Source organism: Rhinoraja longicauda, chromosome 2 (genome assembly GCF_053455715.1).
Source record: "Rhinoraja longicauda isolate Sanriku21f chromosome 2, sRhiLon1.1, whole genome shotgun sequence".
NCBI classification, from domain to species: domain Eukaryota; kingdom Metazoa; phylum Chordata; class Chondrichthyes; order Rajiformes; family Arhynchobatidae; genus Rhinoraja; species Rhinoraja longicauda.
In genome coordinates, this window is record NC_135954.1 from 108,654,497 (window position 1) to 108,667,274 (window position 12,778).

General features: G+C 46.3%; 1 protein-coding gene across 3 annotated transcripts in view; it reads left to right on the forward strand.

The window, feature by feature from the left end:
• The window catches only part of LOC144608161 (zinc finger protein 438-like), a 204,731-nt gene that overhangs the window by 160,156 nt on the left and 31,797 nt on the right, over positions 1 to 12,778 (forward strand). For 2 of the 3 annotated variants that reach the window (XM_078425615.1, XM_078425625.1), the window contains one exon: positions 9,535 to 11,626. In XM_078425615.1, coding sequence (XP_078281741.1) covers positions 9,535 to 11,626 — 2,092 coding nt within the window. Of the gene's footprint in view, positions 1 to 1,515; positions 1,633 to 9,534; positions 11,627 to 12,778 lie in introns of all 3 variants that reach the window. The other variant, XM_078425604.1, reaches the window with a different exon arrangement.

The following is a 12,778-nucleotide window of genomic DNA, read 5'->3' on the forward strand; positions in this document are numbered from 1 at the left end:
GTTTTTCCTCATCTCAGTTCTAAATGGCCTACCCCTTATTCTTAAACTGTGGCCCCTGGTTCAGGACTCCCCCAACATTGGGAACACGTTTCCTGCCTCTAACGTGTCCAACCCCTTAATAATCTTATACGTTTTGATAAGATCTCCTCTCATCCTTCTAAATTCCAGTGTATACAAGCCTAGCCGCTCAAGTCTTTCAACATATGACAGTCCCGCCATTCCGGGAATTAACCTAGTAAACCTACGCTGCACGCCCTCAATAGCAGACTCAATTCAGACTCTCAGTCTGAGGAAGGGTCTCGACCCGAAGTGTCACCCATTCCTTCTATCCAGAAATGCTGCCTGTCCCGCAGAATTACTCCCGCATTTTGTGTCCATCTTAGGTGTAAACCAGCATCTGCAGTTCCTTGCTACACTGATTCTACTGCTTAATGTTGTCAAGCTCAGAACCTTCCTCTCAGTGTTCAACCTATATATTTTTTTATTGTTCTGAGTTTTGAGCCTGAAAGATATTTTTCAGGCAAAGATAAAGGAATTTAGCTTTGACTTTTCAAAATGGAATCTATTTACACTTGTCTGAGACAGGTTCAAAGAAAGGGGAGAGAAACAATAGGTCATTTTTAGGAGAATAGAGAAACCCATTTTTTATCTGGGACTGCTGCATCTGGAGGCAAAATCGAAAAGCTGAAACCGATAGTGCTGGAAAGCTGAAGTAAATCTGGAAAATGATGGGGATACCTAGCAGACAGTGGAGACAGAAACAGAGTTACCATGTTATCAGAATTGAATTTCCAGCATTATCTGTCTTTCCCCCGGCAGTCAGATTGTGTTAGCTTTGACATACAGGCTGAAGAATTCGTAAAACTACACAAATTTAATAGAGGAATTAATGGGATCGGTAACATTGATAAAACATTTGCATAATATTTGATTTAATCATAATGGTTTGATTTAATCATTAGATTTAATTATAAATCTCAGGCTTTCAGAACAGCGATGCAATAAATATCAAGGAATCCCTTATGTATAGAAACATAGCAACATAGAAAATCAGTGCAGGAGTAGGCCATTCGGCCCTTCGAGTCAGCACCGCCATTCAATATGATCATGGCTGATCATCCAAAATCAGTACCCAAGTCCAGCTTTTTCCCCATATCCCTTGATTCCCTTCGCCCTAAGAGCTAAATCTAACTCTCTCTTGAAAACATCCAGTGAATTGGCCTCCACTGCCTTCTGTGGCAGAGAATTCCACAGATTCACAACTCTCTGGGTGAAAAGGACTTTCCTAATCTCAGTCCTAAATGGCCGACCCCTTATTCTTCAACTGTGACCCCTGGTTGTTAGACTAAAGAAAATCCAGTTTAACCTTTTTTTTTTCCCCCAGTGGCCTAAATGTTTTCAATTACTGAGAGGTAACCCAATAAAATTGATGAGAGGTATTCTCTGCCTTGGTATTTAGTTTGATGACCTGCTATCCTTGAAGATTGGCTTCTGACTAATTACCTACTGTTACAGCTCTACAGTTCTTTAATTTAAATCCACATGAAACACGACGAGTGCTGCCCTCCAGATTTGGTCAAGACACGAATGTGAGAATTACAGAAGGGCCCGACAGTGCACACAAGGACAAAGGTAAATACTGTCCTATCCAAAGTAGCACTGAGAGAAACTCGCTAAGTCTTTCATCAATACATCATTTTGTTTTCAATCATTCTCAGGATGTGCTGTAGTTGGACAGGCTGGCATTTATTGACTATCTCTAATACACCCAACTAGGCTAGCTGATTTGGCCATTTCAGAAATCAGCCATATTGTTATCAATCTGTGTCACACCAGATTAGATTAGTTGGAGATACATGAGACTGCGGATAGTGGTATCTTGAGCAGAAAACAGACTGCTGGAGGAACTCAACGGGTCAGGCAGCATCCGATGGGGGATGGGAAGGCCGAGGTTTCAAGTTGGGGCCTTTTTTCGATCTTGGATTAGTTTATTGTCATATATTGCAGAGTGCAATTAAATTCTTTGTTCAGGGTGGCACAGCGGTAGAGTTGCTGCCTTACAGCGCTTAAAGCATCAGAGACCCAGGTTCGATCGCAATACGGGTGCTGTCCGCGCTGAGTTTGTACGTTCTCCCTATGACCGCGTGATATTTATCCGAGATATTCGGTTTCCTCCCACACTCCAAAGACGTACAGGCATGTGGGTAAATTGGCTTGGTATAAATGTAAATTGTCCCTAGTGTGTGTAGGATAGTGCGAATGTGCAGGGATCGCTGGTCGGTGCGGACTCGGTGGGCCGAAGGGCCTGTTTCCGCGCTGTACCTCTAAACTAAAACTAAGGTCATAGGAGTAGAATTGCTGAACTTCATCTGGTCATTGTTGTTGATCCTGCCGACAGCAGTAGCAATGGCAAACTGAAAGATCAAGTTGGTGCTGTACTTGGCCACACGGCCATGGCTAAACAGGGAGTGGAGTAAGGGACAGAGAACACAACCGTGAGAGGCACCACAATGTGAAATTGGAGGAAATGTTATGTCCAAGTCTAATAAACTGAGGTCAAGAAGCCCAGAAGCCAGTTGCAAATGGAGGCCCCAAGCCTGAGGTTCATTATTTTAGGGATGGGCTTCTATTGATATTACGGTATTGAGGACCGAATAGCATCCTTACATAGGTTTTCTTGTTGTCAAAGTGACCTGGACCTGACTGTGGTACAAGAGAGATGGCATTCTCCGTAGACCTATATTTCCTGGATGCAAACTGCAAGTTTTGTTTACAGGGTCTGGAACGAGCTGCAAGGGGTGGTGATGGGGGCAGACACGGCAGTGGCGTCTATATTCAATCATAGGGTCTGTTCCTGAACTTCATTCTAAATGTTCATTCTGTGATACAGTACCAATGACATAAATATCGGCTATTTGGCTCAACCAGTCCTTGGAGTTATAAGCACAAAATGCTGGAGTAACTCAGCGAGACAGGCAGCGTCTCTGGAGGGAAGGAATGGGTGGCGTTTCAGGTCGAGACCCTTCTTCGGAGATCTCGACCCGAAACGTCACCCATTCCTTCTCTCCAGAGATGCTGCCTGTCCCGCTGAGTTACTCCAGGGTGTTGTGTCTATCTTCGGTTTAAACCAGCATCTGCAGTTCCTTCCTGCACGTAGTTATAAAGTTGTACAGCATAGAAATGGACTCTTTGGTCACCACATCCATGCTAAGCTTTCTTTGTATCGTATTCCCTTTGCCCACATTAGGACTGCGTCCTTCCACGACTTGCCTATTTAAGTGTCTGTGTAATTGTTTCATAAACATAACAATTGTATCTGATTTCAATAGACAATAGGTGCAGGAGTAGGCCATTCGGCCCTTCGAGCCAGCAACACCATTCAATATGATCATGGCTGATCATTCTCAATCAGTACCCCGGTCCTGCCTTCTCCCCATACCCCCTGACTCCGCTATCCTTAAGAGCTCTATCTAACACTCTCTTGAATGCATTCAGAGAATTGGCCTCCACTGCCTTCTGAGGCAGAGAATTCCACAGATTTACAACTCTCTGACTGAAAAGGTTTTTCCGCATCTCCTTCCTAATTGGCCTACCCCTTATTCTTAAACTGTGGCCCCTGGTTCTGGACTCCCCCAACATTGGGAACATGTTTCCTGCCTCTAACGTGTGCAACCCCTTAATAATCTTATACGTTTCGATAAGATCCCCTCTCATCCTTCTAAATTCCAGTGTATACACCACCTCCTCTGCCATGTTCCAGTTAATAACCATTCTGTATAAGAAGTTCTTACCTCTCAGATCCTTTCTAAAACTTTTAACTCCCACAATGAACCTGTTTCCTCTCGTTTTCAACACCACTACTGAGCTGAAGAGATTGACTATCTGTCTATGGCTTTCATAATTCCATCAGGTCACTCCTCAGCATCTTTCGCTCAGGGCAAATAAAACCCAGCCGATCCAATATCTGCTCGTAACTTAAGTCCTCCTGTCCAGTCAACAATCTGGGGGATCAGTCTGAAGGAGGGTCTCGACCCGAAACATCACCATTCCTTCTCCCCCGAGATGCTGCCTATCCCGCTGAGTCACTCCAGCATTTTGTGTCAACCACGATTTAGTTTAGCTTAGAGATACAGCGTGGAAACATGCCCTTCGACCCACCGAGTCTGCACATTAACACTACCCTGCACACACTAGGGACAATTTTACATTTATACCAAGCCAATTAACCTACAATCCTGTGTGAATTGTGGGAGGAAACCAGAGATCCCAGGAGAAAACCCACGCCGGTCACGGGGAGAACGTACAAACTCTATACAGACAAGTATAAGTAGTCAGGATCAAACCTGGGTCGGTGCTGAAAGGCAGCAACTCTACTATTGTGCCACAGTGCCATTTATATATTCATATTTTCAATTGCTAATTTTTTTTATGCTTTTACCTTCAGGAGAGATTTTATTTATCCATGGAACCATGTTATGATGACATGCCTATAGTTTCCTAGACCTATTTGACTTATTTTCCTTACTAGTTGAAAACAAGCAAATTGATAGAAGGATTAGGTCCGCTGACTAGAAGTAAATTGGCTTTTTTCAGTCTTGCTAAAAAAATCCAACTTTTCCGCACAGTTAACTTTTATCATTGTCTAAATGTCCTCAAAACTCATTTTCTTTCTCTGTGTACACAACGTTTGCTTACTCCGCATCCCATTTCTTACAAGTACTGTCTTGAAGGGATGCTCAAGCTAAATATGCCTATCGCTGTCTTTTTTAGTTAAAAATGGACACCTATTGAATACTAGCTCCAGGAAGGTTGTTCCGCCTCGGGCAAATGTTAACTTGAAAAAAGCCTGGACGACCTTTGTGCAGGGGCTTGGGGTTTGCTTATGTGGAGTATGGAAAAAGCAATCTGTAAGGATCTGTAGGACGTGTCAACTGAGTTCTGAACTTGTTGCCTAAAGTGAGTATGCAGCTTTAAATGGGATAAAGAATCCATTTAAATGATCATTTTCCAAGCGCCTTTGTCCAACTAGTACCAACCAGTAAACGGTGATGACGTAACCAAAAAGGTGGACGAGGCCAGGAGAATAGGCATAGTCTATATGAAACTCACAAGATTTGGTGAATGGTTGGGGCCTTTGATAAGGTCCCACGCAGTAGGTTACTCTGGAAGGTTAGGTCGCATGGGATCCAGGGAGAATCCCGACGCCGGAATTTCGATCATCCCGACACGAGGGCTTTGGACTTCGGACCGTCGGCATCTGCTTTAATCCTATTTCCCCCACAGTTGAACCCAAAACTCTAGACCTGTCCTATCCATGTACCTGCCCAAATCTCTTTTAAATGCTATTATAGTACCTGACACAGCCATTTCCTCGATCCGTACACGTACAACCCTGTGTGAAGAATTGCCCCTCGGGTTCCTGCGACTGTGGATGGTTCAGCAACCCCCGACTGCGGTTGAACAAAGAGGAAGATGATTACCTTCCATCACAGTGAGGAATGTGGAATCCGCTGTGGTGGATGTCTATGTTCAGTTTTACTTTATGTGGCTGTGTGTCTTGTTGCTTTTTACTTAGTGTGGCTGTATGGCGACTCAAATTTCACTGTACCTTAATTGGTACGTGTGACAATAAATTGAATCTTGAATCTTGAACCCGCTGACTGGATACATAATTGGCTCTATAGTAGGATGTAAAGGGCGATGGTGGATGTTTTTCAACGCGGCGGTCTGGAACTTGTGAAGTGCCTCGGGGGTTGGTACTCAGTCCCTTCTTGACAAGGCCACACTTGGAGTATTGTGTTTATTTTGGTCACCCATCTCGAGGAAAACTGCCATTGGGTGGAAAGAGTGCCAAACATATTTGAGGATGTTGCCTGGACTGGGAAGGCTAGGACCTTAATCCTTGGGACTTCGGAGACTAAAGGACAATCTTATAGAGGTGTATATCTCAATGGTGTCAGGTTAGGTAAGGGGGAAGTGCAGCGAGACCTGGGTGTCCTTGTGCACCAGTCACTGAAAGTTGGCGTGCAGGTACAGCAGGCAGTGAAGAAAGCTAATGGCATGCTGGACTTCATAACGAGAGGATTTCAGCATAGGAGTAAAGAGGTTCTTCTGCAGTTGTATAGGGCCCTGGTAAGACCACATCTGGAGTATTGTGTACAGTTTTGGTCTCCTAATTTGAGGAAGGACATCCTTGTAATTGAGGCAGTGCAGCGTAGGTTCACGAGATTGATCCCTGGGATGGTGGGACTGTCATATGAGGAAAGATTGAAAAGACTAGGCTTGTATTCACTGGAGTTTAGAAGGATGAGAGGGGATCTTATAGAGACATAAAATTATAAAAGGACTGGACAAGCTAGATGCAGGAAAAATGTTCCCAATGTTGGGGGAGTCCAGAACCAGGGGCCACAGTCTTAGAATAAAGGGGAGGCCATTTAAAACTGTGGTGAGAAGGAACTTTTTCACCCAGAGAGTTTGGGGAATTTGTGGAATTCTCTGCCACAGAGGGCAGTGGAGGCCAAATCACTGGATGAATCACTGTATGAATGAGAGTTAGACATAGCTCTGGGGGCTAGTGGAACCAAGGGATATGGGGAGAAGTTGGGCACAGGTTACTGATTGTGGATGATCAGCCATGATCACAATGAATGGTGGTGCTAGCTCAAAGGGCTGAATGGCCTCCTCCTGCACCTATTTTCTATGTTTCTATACATTTACAAGGGGCATAGATCAAATAACAGCTTTTCCCAGGGTAGGGAGGTTATTAACTAGAAACATAAGTTTAAGGTGAGGGGGAAAATTCAATAGGAACCCGAGGGGCAATTTTTCACACAGGGTGGTACGTGTGAAATGGATCGAGGAAATGGCTGAGTCAGGTACAATAATAGCTTTTAAAAGAGATTTGGACAGGTACATGGATCGGAAAGGTTTAGAGCTTTGGGTTCAACTGTGGGGAAAATAGGTTTAACGCAGTTGGGCATCTTGGTTGGCATGGATGAATTGGGCTGTTGGCCCTCTTTCTATGCAGTCTGTCTCTACCACTCAAAGCAGGTTATGTTGGTTTTGTTTTCCTTTAGAGATGCTGGTAAAGGAGCAGAGCTACAAATGACTTGGTTCCCTCTTGACCAGTAAAAGACATCAGTGCATAGCTCCCAGTGGACTTGCTGAAGCTGTTCTTCATCTGCTCGAGACTTGAAGGCTTTTGCAAGCAAAATAGGCGCTGCCGCCTTTACTCTCTAGTACTTTCATGTCTCATATCTTGTGCTATAAAATACACTGATGAGCCAAAACACTATGGCCACCTGCCTAATATGCCGTTGGTCCTCCGTGTGCCGCCAAAACAGTGCCGACCCGCCGAGGCATGGACTCTACATGACCCCTGAAGGTGTCCTGTGGTATCTGGCACCAAAACATTAGCAGCAGATCCTTTAGCAGCTCCCCACAAGCCTTGCCGTTTCAGAGATGTTCTGACCCAGTCGTCTGGCCATAACAATTTGGCCCTTGTCAAAGTCGCTCAGGTCTTTACTCCTGACCATTTCTCCTGCATCCAACACATCAACTTCAAGAACTGACTATAAGAAAATAACTGCAGATGCTGGTACAAATCGAAGGTATTTATTCACAAAATGCTGGAGTAACTCAGCGGGTCAGGCAGCATCTCAGGAGAGAAGGAATGGGCGACGTTTCGGGTCGAGACCCTTCCTCAGACTGATGTCAGGGGGGCGGGACAAAGGAAGGATATAGGTGGAGACAGGAAGATAGAGGGAGATCTGGGAAGGGGAGGGGAAGGGAGGGACTGGAATTTAGAAGGATGAGGGGGGATCTTATTGAAACATATAAGATAATTAGGGGATTGGACACATTAGAGGCAGGAAACATGTTCCCAATGTTGGGGGAGTCCAGAACAAGGGGCCACAGTTTAAGAATAAGGGGTAGGCCATTTAGAACGGAGATGAGGAAGAACTTTTTCAGTCAGAGAGTGGTGAAGGTGTGGAATTCTCTGCCTCAGAAGGCAGTGGGGGCCAGTTCGTTGGATGCTTTCAAGAGAGAGCTGGATAGAGCTCTTAAGGATAGAGGAGTGAGGGGGTATGGGGAGAAGGCAGGAACGGGGTACTGATTGAGAGTGATCAGCCATGATTGCATTGAATGGCGGTGCTGGCTCGAAGGGCTGAATGGCCTGCTCCTGCACCTATTGCCTATTGTCTATTGTCTATTGACAGAGGAACTATCTAAAGTTGGAGAAGTCGATGTTCATACCACTGGGCTGCAAGCTGCCCAGGCGAAATATGAGGTGCTGTTCCTCCAATTTCCAGTGGGCCTCACTATGGCACTGGAGGAGGCCCATGACAGAAAGGTCAGACTGGGAATGGGAGGGGGAGTTGAAGTGCTCAGCCACCGGGAGATCAGATTGGTTAACGCGGGTGTTGAGCGATCGCCGAGAACTGACTGTTCACTTGCTGCCTTATATATCCCACCCCTTGACAGGTGCCATTGTAACAAGATAATCAATGTTATTCACTTCACCTGTCAGTGGTCATAATGTTTTGGCTCATCGGTGTGTATATATATATATATGTATTCATTTTTATTTTCAAATAGTTTTCAAGATTTCCTCTTCGAGCTGTTGGATATGATTCGAGTTTCCTGTTCTGCACAACTGTCTGTTGTAATCCTAAAAACCTTTGAATGATTTGGCCTGCAGCACCATGGATCCTTTGGTTTGACAATTATTCTTATGATGTGGCTCTGATTATTTCACAATGATTACATTCAACTTTGCATCAGTTGAATTTTCTTGATATTTTTAAACAGCACAGAAGCACAAGTTGCTTGAGCACAAAGCATTACCGCTCATAAAATATTTTGCCTTCTTTCGCTTGGAGCTGACACATTCGGGAGCAAATAGCCTCTTTCCATTTGTTAATTTTTCTATCATCTTGCGAATTAGCGTTCAATTTGAAATGATCGCTATTAGTCAGGGATATCTAAATATCTCATTGTGGTTGAAGGTGGACACAAAATGCTGGAGTAACTCAGCGGGACGGGCAGCATCTCTGGAGAGAAGGAATGGGCGACGTTGCGGGTCAAGACCCTTCTTCAGCCTCGACCCGAAACGTCTAGTCTGAAGAAGGGTCTCGACCCGATGCGTCACCCATTCCTTCTCTCCAGAGATGCTGCCTGTCCCGCTGAGATACTCCAGCATTTTAGAAACATAGAAAATAGGTGCAGGAGCAGGCCATTTGGCCCTTCGAGCTAGCACCGCCATTCAATATGATCATGGCAGATCATCCAAAATCCGTACCCAGATCTGGCTTTTTCCCTATATCGCTTGCTTCCCTTAGCCCGAAGAGCTAGATCTAACTCTCTTGAATACATCCAGTGAATTGGCCTCTGTGGCAGAGAATTCCACAAATTCACACCTCTCTGGGTGTTTGAGAGAGATGTTTGCTGGGCCATTTTGTACCTATCTTCAGTTTAAACAAGCATTTGCAGTTCCTTCCTACGTATCTCATTGTGACGTTCATTTCTCAACAGATGCACAAGGATCTTCATCGGGTTTGGCCGGCCAGAAGAGGACTTTGCAGACCAAGGTTCATTTTAGGACCATTGCTCCAAAGGTTAGCCCATCGCCAGCAGCGATGCCTGCTTCTGTTCTACCTCCACCTACTGCCGCCAGTGGGATTCCCTGTGGATCCAACGCCTCATCGAGTATTCAAGCTAAGACATTTCCGCCAAAGCCCATTATCATGCCGGCGCGGAGCTACGCTTTGATGCCCATTGCGGGTAAAGAGGGGACCTACTCGCTTGTGGCTCTGCCACAGGTTGCTGCAGCCCCCTCGCAAGCGCCTCTGAAGATCGACAGGACCGGTGTCACCTGCACCGCCCAGTCACAAGCTTCCACAACATGCAACAGGTCTTCGGCTGCGTCCCTTGGAACAACGACGCCTCAGGCTGCCCCCGCTGAAAAGTTACCGATACCACGATATCCGTCCGTGTGGGCCAAAGCAGCCGTGAAGCCCCACGGAGCCTCAAAGCTCGCAGTGGTCAAGCCCAGCAATCTCCACTGTCTATCAAGAGCGGCATCCGTACAGGTTCAGCCAACAGCGACGCCTGGGCATTCTCAGATCCGTCCAAACGTCCCACCGTCTAAACCAGAATCGGCTGAGGGCGACAAGGTCCCATTTGCAGCCGCTGAAGCCACCGTTTGTACCACGTTACCCCGAGATGCTGACGCGATGTCCAGACACTCATCCACGCCCAAGGCCGATGAATTGAAAACAAGCGGAGTCAACCGACCAGCATCCCTGACTGTTTCTACTGGCGTGGACAGACCCACACTGAAGGCTGCACCGTCCAAAGATTCGTGCAAACCCAACTCAGATGTGCTGCCTGCTGCGTGCAACCTTTCATCGTGGTCGGTTGTCCAAGCTGACCACCAGACCCCATTAATCCCCAGGCAAAATCCATGCGTTGGCTCCTTGCCACTAATGCAGTTTGGAAATTCTGTTCAGTTTATTGCCCCTTCCCCTGCTCCAAAGGGGAAGGTTCCCATTTTACCCTACCCCCAAGTAAAACGCACCATCTTTATTAATCCCAAACAAGGCCAAGCTCCCGTTACGCCATCCGCACAGTTCCCCTCGAGAATCCGCACGGCCAGTTCAGGAAATGGTGAGTTGACCGAAGGGTCGAAAAATATCTGCGTGGTTTCTGACTTCCAGAGGGTGGGCGCTCAAAAGCTACGCAGCCAGCTGACGCTGATACCAGCAGAAAGAATCAGTCCACACACTTCAAAGAAAGTGATTATAAATAGATTAAAGAGGCCCTGCGGCAATATATTCAAGCACAGATTAGCGAGGAAGAGGAAGGCTGCGGATAATGTGTCGATCTGTAAAACAAAGTGGCTTCAGACCTGGGATCTGAGCAAAATGCAGGAAGATAAGAAGGCCAAATGTGGTTCTTCTCAGGAATGCGGCCCTTTCAAAGTGAAAGAGAAAAATATCAAAACGGTGACAAGTAGAAATTCGGAGAAAACGGCAGCTGTCCTGAAAAGGTTTTGCAGCATCATGCCAAAACCTGTGGCTGTTATGCAAGCTGTGGCCCCACTGACATTCTCGGGAAGAGTTGTTGCCGTCCAGAAGCACAAAAGTGTCAAATCTGGAGCGGCACCGAGTAACGCACCTGTAGGCGACGTTGGTAACTTGGTGCAATCTGCCAACACGTCGACCTACTGCGGGAACTTGCAGGAGCACCTGGACGTCCAAGCTTACCGATGCAACGTTTGTAACCAAGGGTTTCAGTTTAAGCACCACCTTCAGGACCACCTGAACATTCACTCCAAGAACAAGCCTTATTGCTGTCGCGTGTGCCACAAAGCCTACAGTTACTCGGGCAGCCTGAGCACCCACATGAAACGATGCCACAGCGAGGTACGGAAGAAGCTCATGTGCTGCGAGTTTTGCTCAAAACAGTTCGGAAATATCGGGGTTTACTTTTTTCACCTAAAGGAAATCCACAAGGTTTTGATCAGCAATGAGCACTCCAGCAATCTCCTCGCCCATGGTAAGAACGACCAAAGTGGAAAGCCGGAACGGATGGACACCATGCGTTGCTTGCCTCCATCAAGCAGGTAATGTGGAAAACAAGTAAAGTGTTTTTGTGCCATCTTAGTCATTGCTAGGTTTAATGACGGGCCGATCGCTTCGCTGAACACCTCTGCTCAGTCTGCCCGGACATACCTGATCTCCCGGTTGCCAAACACTTTAATTCCCCTTCCCATTCCCACACTGACCTTTCAGTCTTGGGCCTCCTCCATTGGAGAAACAGCACCTCATATTTTGCTTTGGCAGCTTACAACCCAGCAGTATGAATATTGATTTCTCTAACTTCAAGCAACCCCTGCATCCCTCCCCCCTCTCTCTCCATCCCTGCCCCACCCAAGTAATACCAGCTTCAAAGTCGTCTTGTTGAGTCTCATTGTCTGTAACTCGTTTTCTCCTAGCCCACAGCTGACAATGGCCTACTTCCTTTCTCATTCCTTTCTCATGCACTTTGTTGCATATCTTTCATTCATTTGTTCTATATCTCTCTACATCACCTCGTTATATGACGGTATATCTCTCGTTTCCCTTTCCCCTGACTCTCACTGAAGAAGGGTCTCAACCCGAGACGTCACCTATTCCTTTTCTCCAGAGGTGCTATCTGACCCGCTGAGTTACTCTGGCTTTTTGAGCCTATCTAGGTGGAAGTAGTTTTGAGGAGGTCAACGGACGAGTTCTTTTTTTGTTTTAGTTTAAGAGATGTAGCATAGAAACAGGCCCTTTGGTCCACCGAGTTCATGCTGACCATCCATCACCCATTCACACTAGTTCCATGTTATCCCATTCCCTACACATTCGGGGCAATGTTACGGAGGCCGATTAACTGACAACACTGCACGTCTTTGGGATGTGCGGGAAAACTGGAGCACCCGGAGGAACCCTATGTGGTCACAGGGAGAACGTGCAAACTCCACGTAAATTGCCCCCGAGGTCAGGATCGAACTTGGGTCTCCGCCACTCCTGTCAGCTGCGCCACCGTTCCACCCCTGTTCTTTACTGCCGTGCACTTATATTAAAGTTTAAACGAAAAATGCATTCTGCCAACGGTCAACTGACGAATTTATACTTGTAGAATTATTTTCTGGTGACTTTCATTCAACAATGACTGTCCAGTATCAGTGGTTTACTGCACTTTCGTGTCTTGGCAGTTGAGAACTGTTCCCACATGCTTCAGTTTCTTC